The 16,444-nt window shown below is 41.0% G+C and overlaps 1 protein-coding gene across 1 annotated transcript; it reads right to left on the bottom strand.

Annotated features, from left to right (window-relative positions):
• Positions 1 to 727: 727 nt before the first annotated feature.
• Positions 728 to 16,405, bottom strand: c22h2orf42 (chromosome 22 C2orf42 homolog). Its single transcript, XM_075456376.1, has 8 exons — positions 16,216 to 16,405; positions 14,849 to 15,979; positions 13,557 to 13,673; positions 13,027 to 13,131; positions 8,257 to 8,364; positions 6,733 to 6,833; positions 6,438 to 6,600; positions 728 to 6,350 (listed from the first exon to the last, which is right to left on the bottom strand). The coding sequence occupies exons 2-8, from the start codon at positions 15,930 to 15,932 to the stop codon at positions 6,109 to 6,111; spliced, it is 1,920 nt and encodes a 639-aa protein (XP_075312491.1). The 5' UTR covers positions 15,933 to 15,979; positions 16,216 to 16,405; the 3' UTR covers positions 728 to 6,108.
• Between the last annotated feature and the right edge of the window lie 39 nt (positions 16,406 to 16,444).

Below are 16,444 nucleotides of genomic sequence, written 5' to 3'. Positions count from 1 at the left end.
CACCTACATACCATTTGGAGTTTGTTCAGATAAATATTCTTTACTTTTGTGGCTTTTTCTTGGAAAGTAAGCTAGACTTTCACCAGGTTGTTTCACTGCATCAGACCTACATCTCAGTTTAGGCTGAGTGCAGTCAGATTCTCTCGCTGTCTAGTCAACATTAAATTTCCCTCGACTTTATCATTGAATTGTGTCCTTTTTTAAGTCTTTCCGACAATCAGCAACCTCTTTCAGTAAAAAGTCAACCAAAAAGTGCAGCTTTTATGATGTAAAAAGACTAATTTCCTGTTACGGGAAGTTCAAATCAGCTGAATTTTACCGCCAGGTGGATAATTTTTCTTTAGCATATATCATAGTTAAGAGCTGTGTGTGATTCAAATTAAGAGAAAACTGTCACCAATTCAACTTCAATGTGAATACAGCTGCAAATTAAACAGAAAAAAACAGGCTAAAACGACATTGATGTATTCAGGGGCAACTAAAAAGTGATGATTTACAGGCTCGTGTTGGCAAACTAGTATCAAGTAGTATCTGTTATAAATCCAAAATCTCCACCAGAAAACATAGCAAATCACTGCTGTTAATACATCCTGAAGGGTTCATGTAGAGGTCAGAGGATCACTGACATTAGGGTTCATCTTACAAAAAGCTTCATATTGATCCAAAAAAAAGAAAATTCAGACACAATATTTATGTTTCAATGAGATGTTTAATTATTTATGGCAGTAAAAGACACAAAACACAAAACAGGACAGTGAAAGAAAGTAAATGGCTGTTTTCCCCAGTTAGTGGGATTTTGTTTTCTAGCCTTAATATTTAAATGCCTTTAAATCTGTTGTTTATTGATTAAAAATAGACTCTGTTTAACTGACAAACCTAAAAAAAAAATGTTATAAGTATAAATATTTGGCATTAAGGGAAAAAAAACATTAAAAGCAGACGTCAGAACATGCCACGAGGAACCTCTGAGACCTGACTGACTTCAAGTTACGCCCCAAATGTTTATGTTGAAAACCTAAATTAAGTCCCCTGGTTAAAATAAATCATCCTCAGCCTAATTTAGGTGTCACATGGTCTCACTCAGAGGAATTTCCATTCATATGTTTTTAATTTTTTTTGCGACTGAGCATACAAACTAACAGCTGAACATTTTGGCTTTTTAAAACATTACTCAAAATGATTTATTTTTTGACAAAAATAATCACATATAAGGAGAAATTATGGATCTTTTTTTCCAAGTCGGATTGAGATTTCTGGTCATTTTATTCAGTTTATTTGTCTTTCTTAAAATAAAAGTTTGAACGATATCATCCTGAAAACTTAGCTCAGCATCATCAAACCTCCTTTTGATTAATGGATGAAGTTACTGTAAAGGTAATGACCACCATCTCCCCTGGTCCTCTACCTGACATCAACTCTATATCATCAATAATTGTGGGAATATGCTCACTTTTTTCAGCCAGTCATCTTTATATGTTTCATTGGACTTGAACCAAGCTAAAGTTGAAGCATCATCTCCTTGTCTAGTATCACTTTAATCCAATCATGACTCCATGTGAAGAAAATGTAATTAATTGTGAATCAGTGTTCATGTATAAGGAGGGTGAGTCAGCTCGCGGGTTGGTTGGTTGTATTGTCAGTGACGTCACAGCTTGTGTAATCTAATGGTGGTCTACCCGAATTAACCCTAACCCAGTTTAAGTAACGTGTGCATCAATGACACATGAGTACAACTACTGTATGACCTGTTATATTCTTGGCTGATGTGGCTATGCTTTGTTAGTCGCTGCTGACAAGAGTTCGGAGCTTAATTACCAGCCGTGTCTGCTAATTAACCACCGAGCTCACCTGTACCTGCAGCTTGAGTGTAAATACGTCATGTTTCATGTTGAATTATGCCTGTATGTTCATTGTCCGGTTTCAGTACAGTTCAGAGTGTTATCGCTCCGCTAAAATGCAGTGTAAATTTTTTTTAAGTAATGTTTTATCGGCCGATGTTCAAAGCCAACGCGAACTAGACACCGGAAGTGTCATGCATGGACTTTTCACAATAAGAGCGTCATACCAGTTCCGCTACAGGAAGTGTTGTCTTAATACCGATGGTGACATGACAAGTTTGAGAGATCTGTCTGCAGATTGTCTACTTCTATGCTTACTGGTGTAATGAGAGAGATTGTAATCTTTAATTACCAACCTTATTGGATTTCTGCTGTTTATACCAGTCTGGTGACATCAACAGGTTATGTTTATTTATGCTATCCTAAGTTGTGATTGCATCAGCCTCCAGTCCTTTCTTGACCCTTACTCTGATTGGCCTTAAAGGAGCCATGGCATGAAATTTTCCCTTTTTAAGGTTGTTTAACATTAATATGAGTTCCTCTAGCCTGCCTGCGGTCCCCCAGTGGCTAAAAATGACGATAGAGCTAAACCATACAATGGAAATTATTCTCCGCCTTTGGTAATGTGACCATGCAGATGGCCTGATCGGGAAAGCTGCCTCTTATGACGTGGAGGTTGTTTCCCCCCAGAGCCAATAAACTGCCTTTCCCCGCCCACAGCTCTTTGGCCAGCTCATTGCTCTGTACATGGATGTAAAAAAATCTGTTTAGAGCCGCTTGTATTCGCGATCTCATTCTCTCGGTCACTACCCACAGCTCGTGACCATAGGTGAGGGTAGGAATGTAGATTGACCGGTAAATCGAGAGCTTCGCCTTCTGGCTCAGCTCCTTTTTCACCACGACGGGCCGGTGCAGAGCCCACATCACTGCGGACGCCGCACCGATCCGCCTGTCAATCTCCTGCTCCATTCGTCCCCTTACTTGTGGAAGGATCTCATTCCCGAGAGTAAGTAATTTAACGCTCTATAATTGTGTTGCTTTCCTGTATGTACAGTATAGTTACATAGCTTGTTACCACAAGAAAGGGTTTATATCGTTAGCTATGCAGCTAATAGCATCTGCAAGAACTTATCTCTGCCAACTGGGCTGTTGGAGGTGCTTGCATGCCCATGAGATGGTTAGCTCGCTCATTTTAGACCAAAACCCCCTACTTCAAGCTTCCTGAAGAACAATGAATCCGCAAATTCAGTGCATTTCATCAGGATAATGATTCATTCATGGTTCCAGAGTCAAAACGGTCAGTCTGTCTGTGTCGTTAGCTCTGCAGCTAATAGCTCAGTCACTGTCGCTAATGTAACGGTAAATAGCATGAGGTATGCAAGTGGACACCTCATTTACTGTAACACGAGTGTTGTGTACTTATTTGTTGTTTTGATAGCCGTCCTGCTGTTGGTGTTATGGCGCGCACGATATCTGCCTTTCCCCTGATTTAAATGACTAGCGCTACGTGCATCTTTGCAAACCAGAGCAATCTTTGCCCCGCCTTTCTCCTCCTAATTTGCATTTAAAGCTGCAGACCCTAAACAGCTCATTCTGAGGATCCTAAAGAAAGCTCATTTTTGGGACTGGATGTAATTCTGCACTAAGGCAGAATTTTGGGGGAAAAAAACTCAGATACAGTATTAGGGGACCACTAAAGCCTATAAAAATAAATAAAAGCCTCCATTTATTTTCATGCCATGGCACCTTTAAGAAGGGCTCTGGCCAGCACTCACTGTGTGAACTTGGTGATCAAACCCGGAGCCAGCACCTTACGGTCTCTCAACTACACCGTGGCCGTTTCTCTTTAGGTGTTAATGATGGCTTTTGTTTGGCTTTTCAGGATGGAAACCCCACCCCCTTCTTCACTTTCCTCTCCTGATTGACTCCTGTTTCCGCCCTTTTTTCTTTTTTTTTTTTACGTCTTTTGTTGAGCATTTTTCTAGTTTCAGACATATTTTGTTTCCCTTTTACATCGTTCCCATTCTGTTCCTCCAAACTTTAGACACAGCTGACTGGGAATAACCAACACCTTTTGCCACACTCTGACCTGTATTACCTTCTTGAAGGAGTCTTCTAACCCTTTTCATTGTTTCCACTGACAGCTCTTGTTTTCAACATTCAGCACCAGCTGTAACAGCTCATTAAACTCTGCAAGCTGCAGACTCATTTGCATTTTCAAATTTGTGCAGGAACTCTTTCTTGGAAAACCAAAGTGATTCACAATGTTTATTAATCTGAAAAGAAAAAACTAAACACTTATCAAACTGTTTGAGGTATGTTACAAAGTCAGAATGTTAGTAGTCTGTGCCATATATGTTATTTGTTTATTTCCTTGTAGAATAAAACTACTAATAAACATCCTGCCTGAGTGGTGATTTCATCATTTTTGCCTGGGGTTGTAAACACCTGTTCTTTAAGGTTGAGTTATAAAATCATATCACGAACTATACTAATATTACTCGAAGGCACCACCAGTATGAGAAAAAGAAAATACAGAACCAAAAGTAGGGGCAGTTATGAGGTAAAAAAGTCTAAAAGCTCCACAGAGGAAGTCTTGAGACTCTTTGTAGAAAGATTTACTTTTGCTTTGAGAGGAAAACAAAATAAAGTCTGTTTGGAGTTCACCAAAAAGCATTAAAGACACTAAAAAATTTGACTTTAAAAAAACGGAAAAATTCATCAAGTTCAGACTCATCTTCCTGCTGCTTTTTAGTTAGAAGTGAAGTCATTTTGAACTTTATTTTTTCCCCATCTCGTAAAAACGCCATGGAAGCTCATCGCTGGCAGCACAAAGCTCATCTAGGTCGTCTTTCACTGTTTGAAATTTCATTTGAAACATTAACTGTGACTGTGTGGAGAAATACTTTAACATTGAAAGTATGTTTTAATGTCGTCTCTTCTTTAGCCTCAAACTAAACAAACGGTCTTAATGATTTAATTATTTTGTGTTTTTCTGGTACATAGTTATTGTAATCATATTTTCTCGGGCTAAAAATAGATCAAAATAGCCCAATATCAACATTAAAATCCCAGTTGGTGCCCACCTGTTTCAGTCATCTTCTTGTTTTGAACATTTTATGCTCGTTTACAGCTCAAGTTTACTGCTTTGTTGCTCAAAGAAACATTCATATACTGTAAATTCCTGCAGATATTCTTTTCAGCTTCTGTGAAATGCTCCGTTTAAGCTCCTGCCTCTTTAAGGCTCAGCCTTCTCTGATTGGTCGGCTCAGAAGAGAAAGTGGATATGAGGCAGTGGCTCCAGCTTTGTTTGACTGGAGCCAAACAAGCTAATGAGCGGGAGTGTATAAAATAAAATAAAACTTGGATAGCAAACAAGACACTAACGAACAGTTCAGGAGCTCAGTCTTCTGTGGGAAAGAATAACTCCCTTTGGTTGACCTTTTAAATACATAAAAAGCTAAAAAAAATAAAATACCGTAAATTCCGAACTATAAGCCGCTACTTTTTTCCTAGGCTTTGAGCACCGTGGCTTATAATACGGTGTGGATAATATATGTTTTTTTCTTTTTGTTTTCATGCCACCAAAAACATTTTGCCTCGTAACAGACCAATAAAATTAACGAATAGTTCACAGTTGTCCAATGAAATTGTACAATAAATCAAAAACACTTACACTACTAAATTATTGTAATTTGGTAATTTGTACTCATCCTCAACATGGAAAACAATCGAAGAAATGCATATGATGCAGCTTTTAAATTGAAGGCGATCAATGACCTTTTCCTGGTAGGCTACTATCTTTTTATTTTTTTTTTTAACCAGCCACTGTTAGAAAATAAAGCATTTACAGTATGTATTTGTTTATGTTACCATACGCATTTAATTAAAAGTTTAAAAATCCTAAAGTGTAACATCCTTCTGTGTAAATATCTTATATTACAATGTGGACACCCGCGGTTTATAATCCGGTGCGGCCTATACGAGTACAAAATGGATTTTCTTTTAGAATTAGAGGGTGTGGATTATATTCAGGTGCGCTCTATACTTCGGAATCTATAGTAAGTTAAAGAAAAGGAAAGAAAACACGAATAGGATACGGTCTTTTCTAATTAACCACATCTAGTGAAGCTCATCTCTTGCAGTTTGATGACGAACTCCCAAATATGCTGCTGATCATTAGAAACCTCATGGCAGTTAGCAAAACAAACACAGATTTATGTTGAGGTCACACACACTAACGGCAGGCGTAAATAAGAGCCTGGAGGGGCTACTGTACAACTACCTGAAGAATTTCAGCAGCCTTCGTGACTTTGGTTTGGCTACAGTCTGACTTGTTGCGACCTCCTTTCTCTGCCACGCTCATTTTCTCGTAATATTCGGGCTGGCCGCTCTGCTGGTGGCCAAACTCAAAGCTGATCCTGAGCTCTCCCATCTGACAGCGGGGCAGAACGTCGGGGATCCACTCGATCACAAACGGACTGGCCTCCTTCTGATCGGCTGCGCCCGGTCCTGGCAGAGACACAACGGCGTGAACGCCAACGAGAGCACGACACCTTTGGGATTTCACATTAAAGGAAAATTTAAAAAGTCACCCACCAACTTTGAGGAAGGTGCGAAGCTCCATCGGCCGTATCGCCTGCGGCCGATCTGTCCTGCATCCCTCAGGTAACTGTGGCTCAGGTGGCGGCTCGGGGCAGCGAAAGCGCGAGTAAGAGCCGTCCACATTCTTCACAAAACTCTGAGTGACCTCCAGAGGCAGCTGGGAACAGACAGCAGAGACATAAAGCATGAAAGGAGTGCAGTTATTAACCGATGGTAATAACCTGGTCTCCTTTTACTCTGAGAAGAGAGATCCAGCGACTGAAACTTTTTCCTGAATGTGAGCGTTTACCTCCGGAGTGTCAAAGATGCGTTTGACCTGCTGCAGGCTGGTGATGTGCCAGGTGTACTTGGAGAAAGAGCCCAGAGGAAGTCCGTCATTCCTCACAAACGCTAACGTCCACACACAGAAGACAAAGAGAGAGATATTATTTGTTCACACATTTTAAGTTTGTAGAGTCTAAACTTCAATCTTTTACCTAAAAAGATGCCAGGTGGACCTAAAGAACAAGTTGGACCCCCCCAAATGTTTACATTAGTCTTGTTTTTTGGCTTTTTTTCTGGCTTTTGCAGTTTTTGTTAAAGATTAAAAGAATTTAACTTCAAACTGTTACTTAAATGTAACCGTCTTTGATGTTTAGGTTGGAAATCACTGCCCTCTGTTTGACCTCAGAGCTGCATTTGACCCAGAGTCATTTATGGTGTTCCACAGGGTTCTGAACTGGAAACCACTTCTATACATACTTATTTTGGGTAATATCGTCAGAAAACATGGCTTCACGTGCACTGTTATGCCGATGACACCCACCTCTATCTATGCAGCCAGATCAATCCGTCACTCTTGCTACAGGCTTGTGTTAAAGACATAAAAGCGTGATTGTCCTCTTATTTTCTACGACTGAACCGAGCCAAAAGTGACTTAATTGTTCTTGGTCCAAAGAAAAAGCCTCAGAAATTCACTTTAAAACCATATAGTTGGTCTGGATGGGATTAAATTGGGCTCTAGTTCAACTCTGAGGAACCGTGAGCGGGTTTAGTCTTTTAACTCACATATTAAACGACTCTCTTTCAGATCTTTTCTCAAAGTGATAATGAGGAACTGGTCCATACATTTATCTCATCTTCATGCCATTTTAGCTGGGAGTCCAACTTATTCCCTGAAAATCTTTTAGCTGATTAAAAACACTCTGACTGACACCTTCAGGAAAGATCAGGTTCCCCCCATTTTGTCCTCCTTACATTAACTCCCTGTGAAATGTTTAATACCATTCCAAATCCTCCTCGGCACATATAAGGCTCTATCCAAAAGGCTTTGCTCCATCTTATATTATAAGATCTTATAGTTCCCTAAAACACCACAAGAGCTCTGCAGGCTCAGTTGGGGTTCCCAGAACTTTTCATTAAATGGGAGTTTTCCTCTCCTGTAGAAGCAGGCATCAGCCTGAATGTGCCATACTTTTTACCTTTTTTCTAATGTTTTTAATCAACATTTCACTGTTACTTACTGTTAATTGCTTTTATCGATGTGATCATTATCACATTCTCTTTTCATATTTAGTTTTAATTCCTTGCTTTCTAAAGCTGCATTTTGCTTGGAAAAGGGGTTCTAAAAATAAAGACCAGTCAAACATTTGACAATGTGTGGTAATTTATGAGATTATCGTGTGGTTAAAGGAACTAAATGTGGAAAAATGTACTTCTTCTGACTGTGTTTAGCTCAAACAACACTAGTTGCTGCAGCTTCTCAGGAACATCGGTGTTATAACAATGATCTAATTTTTTAAACAAATTTTACCTAAATCGAATCAATTCTCACCTGTTGTGAAGTTAGGCAGTCTCCTCTTCTTAGATCCCAGCGACAGGCGCTGCTGCAGAGCGTTGAAGTACTCCTGGGGGATGTGGTAGACAAGAGGCTGTGGTTTCCCTGGTGGGGGGAAAAAACACTAAATACATTGTGAAACAAGAAACTAAAGCCATCATCCTGCAGAAATAAACAGATAATAATGTCTTTCTGTAGTTTTTAATACAAGTTTCCTTAAAAAGAGTTTATAAAAGTATAAGTAAACGTTTACTGATAGTATATAAATCATGAAACAATGTTTTATGGATCAGTTTGAGCAGTTAGAGCCACTTAAACATCTAAACTGGAGCATGAGAATATTTATTTTCTCAGAAAATGTGTTAACGCTGCCCTCCGGTGGTCAAACAGCTGAACTACTGAAAGTTTAAAAGTCAATGTACTGAAAGAAGATATTATTTCTTATTAATTTATCAAATCTCATTACATTATTAAACAGTAATTAAAGCATGAACTGAAACCCACACAGTTCTCTTGAAGTCAACCTCTGGTTTTAGACACGCCAAAGAATAAATCTGGTTTACGTCTGAGTAATGATGATGAAGTACTGATTAGTATGATAACTCCAAAGCCTGGAGTTGGACAGGAACTACAAGCCCTCAGATTACCCGACAGTTTGTAAGCAAAACTCTGTCAATCAAACAAAGGAAATAAAATATATAGGGTATAGTTATAATGTTATTTTGTAACTGTTGATCGTAGACAATGATTTCTGGAAGTGACCCTGAGCCCATAAATTGATTTCCAGGACAGAATCATGTCTGTTTTTAATCTAATTCTTAAACTCTAAGTCATGGACACAGTTTCCTGGAGATTGCTGAACCTTTGCCCATCTTAACTTATTATAACCTTTGAGTTTACATTACTTGACTATGAAGTTTCTGAGAAGAAATTTACATATAGAAGGTGTCTATCAGAGGATGCTGTAACCAGATTTAAAGAATTAATTCCATCCTTTTCTTCACTGCCATGTGCAGATATGACAGAGGACGACTACCTAAACTTTACTCCAGCAGCATTTGACTCTCTTGTTGACAGCACTATAGTTTCAATGCGTACAGCACTGGACAATGTTGCCCCTCTGAAAAGGAAGGTAATCAGTCAGAAGAGGCTGGCTCCTTGGTATAATTCACAGCTGCGTGCTTTAAAGCAGACTGCAAGAAAGCTGGAGAGACAGTGGCGTTCCTCTAATTTAGAAGAGTCTCAGTTAGTCTGGAAAGATAGTTTAACAATGTATAAGAAAGCCCTTCGTAAAGCTAGAACTGCTTATTATTCATCATTGATAGAAGAGAATAAGAATAATCCCAGGTTTCTTTTCAGCACTGTAGCCAGTCTGACTAAGAGTCCGAGCTCTGCTGAGCCAGTTATTCCTTTAACTCTCAGCAGTGATGATTTCATGAGCTTCTTTATTAATAAAATTGTTTCTATCAGAGAGAAGATTGATGGAGTCCTTCCCACTATTATTAGTGATGTATCATCAAGTACAGCAGCTTTAGAAGTATCTTTAGAACCTGATTTGTATTTAGACGGCTTCTGCCCAGTTGATCTCTCTGAACTAACGACAGTAGTAGTCTCTTCTAAACCATCAACTTGTGTTTTAGACCCAATCCCAACCAGACTGTTCAAGGAGGTTTTCCCATTAATTGACACTTCCATATTGGATTTGATCAATCTGTCTTTGTTGACAGGATATGTACCTCAGACTTTTAAGGTTGCTGTAATTAAACCTTTACTTAAAAAACCTACTCTTGATTCAGAAGTGTTGGCTCATTATAGACCTATATCCAATCTCCCTTTTATGTCTAAAGTTCTTGAAAAAATAGTTGCAGCTCAGCTTTGTGATCACTTACACAGAAATAATCTGTTTGAAGAGTTTCAGTCAGGATTCAGAGTGCATCATAGCACTGAAACAGCACTGCTGAAAGTTACCAATGATCTCCTCTTAGCCTCTGATAGCGGACTTGTGTCTGTGCTTGTCTTGTTGGATCTCAGTGCTGCATTTGATACGGTCGATCACAGTATCTTATTACAGAGACTTGAACTTGTTATTGGGATTAAAGGAACTGCATTAGGCTGGTTTAAGTCATATTTATCTGATAGATTTCAGTTTGTTCTTATAAATGAAGAATCTTCCTCACACACCAGAGTAAGTCATGGAGCTCCCCAGGGTTCTGTGCTTGGACCGATTCTTTTCACTTTATACATGCTTCCATTAGGTAACATTATTAGACAGCATGGCATAAATTTCCATTGCTATGCTGATGATACCCAGTTGTACTTATCTATAAAACCAGATGAACCCAATAGGTTGGTCAGACTACAAGCATGTCTTAAAGACATAAAGACCTGGATGACTCAGAACTGTCTGCTTCTAAATTCAGACAAAACTGAAGTCGTTATCTTTGGACCTGAGCGTTTCAGGGAGAAATTGTCTAGCTATATAGTTACTCTAGATGGTATTTCCTTGGCTTCTAGTTCTACAGTGAGAAACCTTGGAGTTATTTTTGACCAGAATTTATCATTTGACTCGCATATAAAACAGGTTTCTAGGACTGCCTTCTTTCATCTTCGTAATATTGTTAAAGTCAGGAACATCTTGTCTCAGAGTGATGCAGAAAAACTAGTCCATGCATTTGTTACTTCAAGATTGGACTACTGTAATTCTTTATTATTGGGCTGTCCCACATATTCTCTGAAAAGCCTTCAGTTGATCCAAAATGCTGCAGCCAGAGTTCTGATGAGAACTAACAGGAGAGATCATATTTCTCCAGTTTTAGCTTCTCTTCATTGGCTCCCTGTTAAATTCAGAATAGAATTTAAGATTCTTCTCCTTACATATAAAGCTCTTAATGACCGAGCTCCATCATATCTTAAAGATCTCATTGTGAGATATTTTCCTAACAGAGCACTTTGTTCCCAAACTGCAGGTTTACTTGAGGTTCCCAGAGTTTCTAAAAGTAGAATGGGAGGCAGAGCCTTCAGTTATCAGGCCCCTCTATTGTGGAATAAGCTGCCAGTAAATGTCCGGGAAGCAGACACCCTTTCCACTTTTAAGACCAGGCTTAAAACTTTCCTTTTTTATAAAGCTTATAGTTAGGTCTGTTGAATCTGATAGTGTGTCTGCTAGTGTGTCTTGTTCTACCTCCACCTCTGGCACCCTCTATACTTTCATTACCCCCTACCCGAACCAGGGTTTGAATCCCATTCCCGCTTATCTTACCTCTTTTATTTCTCCCCCTACCCGAACCAGGGTTTGCATCCCCACCCCGCTGTGACTGGTGTGCAGTTGGTGAGAGGCTGAGGTAGCTTGTGGCTGTAAAAAGATGGTTGTTGTGGTGTGAGGAGCAGATCTATATAGGGAGTATAGGGAATTACTCACTGAGTCTGATCCTTTATTTATTTATTTTTTTCGTTAGCACAAGTTTCTTGTGTTTACCTTGAATAGGGATGGCTCAGGTAATCCTGAAACATCCCATAGTTAAGCTGCTATAGGCCTAGACTGCTGGGGGGCCTCATCTGTCACACCTTTCCTCACTTTACTCTCTTTATGTATATGTGATATTATTGTGGTCATTAACTCGTGTTTCCCTGTTCCAACAGATATCCTTTGAATGGTGTTACAGTGCCGCCCCCCCCCCCCTTTCTGTCTTCTCAAACCCCAGCTGGTCGAGGCGGATGGCCACCCTTCCTGAGTCTGGTTCTGCCAGAGGTTTCTTCCTGTTAAAAGGGAGTCGTTTCTCTCCACAGTCGCCTCAGGCACGCCGCTCAGGCCGGGAGATTGGACCGAAAAACAAAAAGTTTTCAGTGCAATCTGTTGGTTTTCTTAGCTAGGAAATTGTTTTTGAATTGGCTCTATATGAACGAATTGGATTATTTTATGAATTATGATTATTATTAATTAATTGAATTCCAATTGGCTTGAATTGGACTTACTATCTAAGTGCCTTGAGATGACATTTGTTGTATTTGGCGCTATATAAATAAAAATGAATTGAATTGAATTGAATTAACTTCTGAAAGACTCTGAGGCTACGTTCAAACTGCAGGCAAAAGTGGCCCAAATCCGACTTTTTCACCCATATGTGCGGTTTGTACAACAGCACAAATTCGAAATCAACTTTCATCTGTGGTCCCAAATCAGACACACATCTGATGTTTTTCAAGGCGACCTCAGTTGCATTTTATCAGACATTTATGTCTCAATTCTGCACCGAAGGAGAGGGCGAGATCGAGCGTAAACAATGGGCGAAACAAGCGTGGCAGACGCCCTGCATGGAGCGGGTCAGTGGAAAGAAAGCAAGGAACTTAATTAAAATCCTCATCATTTTGTCAACTCAGGTTGCACAACAACTTCAGGACTGAAACACACATGCCGACATGTGTAGCAGCCATGTTTACTTCTTTAAGCGCAGACTGTTCCCACTGGAGTCTGATCGCGTTTAAATTATAATGTGAAGAAACACGCAAACAAATCCGAACTGAGCATTAAGACCTGCAGTGTGAACGTAGCCCAAGTTGTTCTTTTCATAACCAATCACGTCACTGACCTGCTGTGGATTAACCTAATTAGCTGCAACGTGTTCCTCCAGCTGTTTCGTTTTAGCACCGCTTACTCTTCCAGCCTTTTGTTGTCCCCCGTCCCAACTTTTTACACAAGTGTTGCTGCCATCAAATTCAAGATGAGCAAATACTTTCAGCGTTCGATAAGTTGTTGAGCTCTGGCTTTACCATCAAACTGGAAGTGCATCGTCTGGTGGATCCTCTCTGTCACACTGGCCAACCACTGATGGAAGCTCATCGTCACAGTGCGCTCATCCACGAGCTGAGCGCTCCCTGTAAGAAAGCACCGGCAGATCAGGACTTTGAAACGCTTTGCCGTCCACTCATTACATGTTTAAAACGGTGTGCATCAGGATGAGAGATGCAGGAATGATAGAGACAGATGTCTTCACAGATGTAGAGAGCAGAAAGATGAAAAGGTTCAGTGGTGAGACAGGCGGCACCTGCAGCCTTCAGCCCACCAGCACCAGCGGCTTTCCTCGGAGCGGCTTTCCGAAGCCCGGAGGCCGACGCTCCCTCTTTCCACGGGGAGGAGGAGGCCGCTGAGGGGGCTTCACACAGGCAGGAAGTTAAAGAACAACAGGTTGGGAAAGATAAAAGACAGAAAGAGAAGGCAGGACAATGGAAGATTCAGACAACATTTACAGGTGATAAATGCTTTGTGTTCAGTGTTTCAGGTGGCATCGCAAAGAACCCACCGGAGACGGATTCATCAAGGCAAAGCTTCTTGGTTTTACGATGGGAGTCGACGGGTTCGGCCCCCGGCAGAGGTTTCTCACCGGGATTTATTCTGCTGGAAACGTTCTGCTGCAAACCTGAGAGGAAATAAACAGACGCCGAGCAAAGATGAAGCAGAAAATATAGTATGAATAAGTCAATCAAAAATATACGTAAATATCGTTGTACTTTTAGATTTTTGCATTTTCCATGTTTTTTTTTTTTTTTCTCTTTTTTAAGCTAAATTAACCCGAGAGTGGAACTAGCTGAAATATAGTTTCTGTTCAGTTTACGCCACTACTTTGACTGCAACTGAAATAGACACTCGTCAGACCAGGCAACGTTTTTCCAATCTTCTATTGTCCAATTTTGGTGAGCCTCGGTCTCAGTTTCCTGTCGTTAGCTGACAGGAGCTGCACCCGGTGTGGTCTTCTGCTGCTGTAGCCCATCTTCTTCAAGCTTGCACGTGTTGTGCGTTCAGAGATGGTATTCTGCATTCCTTGGTTGTAACGAGTGTTTATTTGAGTTACTGTTGCCTTCATATCATCTCGAACCAGTCTGCCCATTCCCCTCTGACTTCTCACATCAACGAGGTATTTTCGTCCACGTAGCTGCCGCTCACTGAATATTTTCTCTTTTTCGGACCATTCTCTGTAAACCCTGAAGATGGTTGTGTGTGAAAATCCCAGTAGATCAGCAGTTTCTGAAATACTCAGACTTAGCTATTTGTATTAACAAGCAATTGAACAGGTGTACCTAATAAAGTGGCCGGTGAGTGTATATATACACAGTGTGACTGAAAAGATTGAAGACTTTTACCTAAAATAAAGCAGTTTGAGCTGCTTTTTAAATATTTTCTTTAAATCAATTATGTTGCCTGGGATTTTTTTGTTAGATTTTTGTTTTTCAATCACTTTGATTTGATAATATTTTAATCTTGTATTTGTCATATTTGTATAATAGCTTTTTATTTGTCATATTTTCTCCACATATAATAAGTTATTAAACTCGTATAGTGTGATAATCAGCCAATTAATTTAAATGAAACCCTAAAAACATGCAATTTGTGTTTGATTCACGTTTAATCTGCTGAAACTAATGAAACTAAACATCTGATGTGCAAATACAGCTCAATTAATACTGGAACATAAACTTATTTTCTTAGAAACTGCTTACTTTTGGAGGAGCTCCTTTAAATTCTGACAAAAAGAAACGGGTATAATTTCGAAATCAGCTTCCTCTTTTGAAAAAGTTTGAGACTTTGTTACTTTACCGCAGGAGGTGTAGTTGATGAAAGCTGCAAACTCTGACGCCAGCTTCTCGTTGCTCGCAAAGGCGCACACGCAGGCGTAGAAGTGAAGGCAGGGCTGCGTGACCGAGCTGAGAGGCGGGTGAGCGCTGCTCGATCCACCTGCTCCATCCACACCTGGTTTATTTCTTCTTGCGCTAACCTGGCAGGCACAGTGAAAGACACCTTTCTCACTCTTTGGGGCCTCTGACAGCCCCGCAGCGCCCACAGTGAGATGCAACAGGCCCAGAGGATGCTGAGAGTCAGTGTGGCACTTCACCACCAGGGTGTCTTTGGAGACTCGCTGCACCAGGGGACCGGGGGACTCTGTGGCCAGTCTCCACAGCTCCTCTCTGGCTTGAATGGAGGCCTGCAAACCCTCCAGGACTGAGCTCTTGAAGGTCAACGGCGTCGCACGGCTCTGACTCTCTATGGCTTGCTTGATGTGGATGCAGAGGCTGTCAGAGGACTGTTTATGTTTGGCTGCCGCCGACTCTGACTCACGCTGATTTGACCTCTGACCCTGCCTGCAAGAGGGCAAAAAGCAGCGGCCCAGGTTGATACGGGTGAGCAGGGTGGCCCCATCCCCAGTTGCGATGGCGGTATCTGTGGGAACCAGCTCGACAAAGCCCCACTGTGTAGCTGTGGCTCCTCTTCCTCTGTGGCACACAGAAAACACCTGCGCTCCTCCACCTGAGCCACCACATAGGACTCCTCCGCCCTCCTGCTCTTTCCCTCCCCTCTCCTCGCTGTCTGTTATCACCTTCACCACCTCCACTGCACATTTCTTGCTGTTTCTACCCACTGATGAAGCATTTCTGAGGGACACCCCGCAGGCCTTGTTCTTACAGCTCAGCCCACGGGTGCCGTTGTAGACACCACACTGAGGACACTTGCGAATGCCCCGCAGCGTGGCCCTCCCCAGGTTGCAGAGAAAGGCAGGAGTTGTGGGTGTAGATTTCCTGTTGTCTTGTGGTTTTGTTGGCACGTTGGCCTTATTCTGTGAAGTCTGAGGCGATGAGGGTGAGATGATGCTGGGTGAGGAGGACACTGTTACTTCACTATCCATTTTGGGGCTTTAACTGGACATGAAGGGGCTCCAAGCCTTGACAGAGACTGAAAATACATCATAAATATCAGGAATAAACAACCTCCGTTAGACTTTTTATTCATAATTGTTGTTAAACTTTAATTAGAATGACACTACAATATTATTTTTACAAGTTAAAAATGTTTGTAACTCCTCCAAATTCATCAAGTACGTGTTTGAATGCACTACTCTCGCTGTAAACGCGCCTCCCACCCATACGCGATATTTCTATGTATGTTTTTTAAACAAAAGTTCAAACTACCTCTAATCCGCCTCTGTTTGGTCAAACACAGCTCACTCTAGCCTCCAAAACCGTCTCGACCGTCGCCATTCCTCCTTACATCCAGACAACCGCATTGCGCCTGTAACGACACTCCCTATTGGACGGGACGATCACGTGTGGAAAAAGCTAGGGCGGGCACCTATCGAGTGTTGGATCATGGGAGCTGTAGTTGATTTTACTGCCAGACGGATGTTCAAATACAGGTTAA

Source organism: Odontesthes bonariensis, chromosome 22 (assembly GCF_027942865.1).
Source record: "Odontesthes bonariensis isolate fOdoBon6 chromosome 22, fOdoBon6.hap1, whole genome shotgun sequence".
Lineage (NCBI taxonomy): Eukaryota > Metazoa > Chordata > Actinopteri > Atheriniformes > Atherinopsidae > Odontesthes > Odontesthes bonariensis.
Note: the sequence above shows the minus strand (reverse complement) of the source record. Positions and strands in the feature narration are given on the sequence as shown.

What these genes read in the sequence shown, in the direction of transcription:
- c22h2orf42 (XM_075456376.1), bottom strand. Translation starts at nt 15,932, where the DNA reads ATGGATAGTGAAGTAACAGTGTCCTCCTCACCCAGCATCATCTCACCC. An exon ending in CATCAACTACACCTCCTGCG is followed by an intron (nt 13,674 to 14,848) that starts GTAAAGTAACAA and finishes ATTTCCTCTCAG; the next exon opens with GTTTGCAGCAGAACGTTTCC. An exon ending in ACTGCCTAACTTCACAACAG is followed by an intron (nt 6,834 to 8,256) that starts GTGAGAATTGAT and finishes TGTGGACGTTAG; the next exon opens with CGTTTGTGAGGAATGACGGA.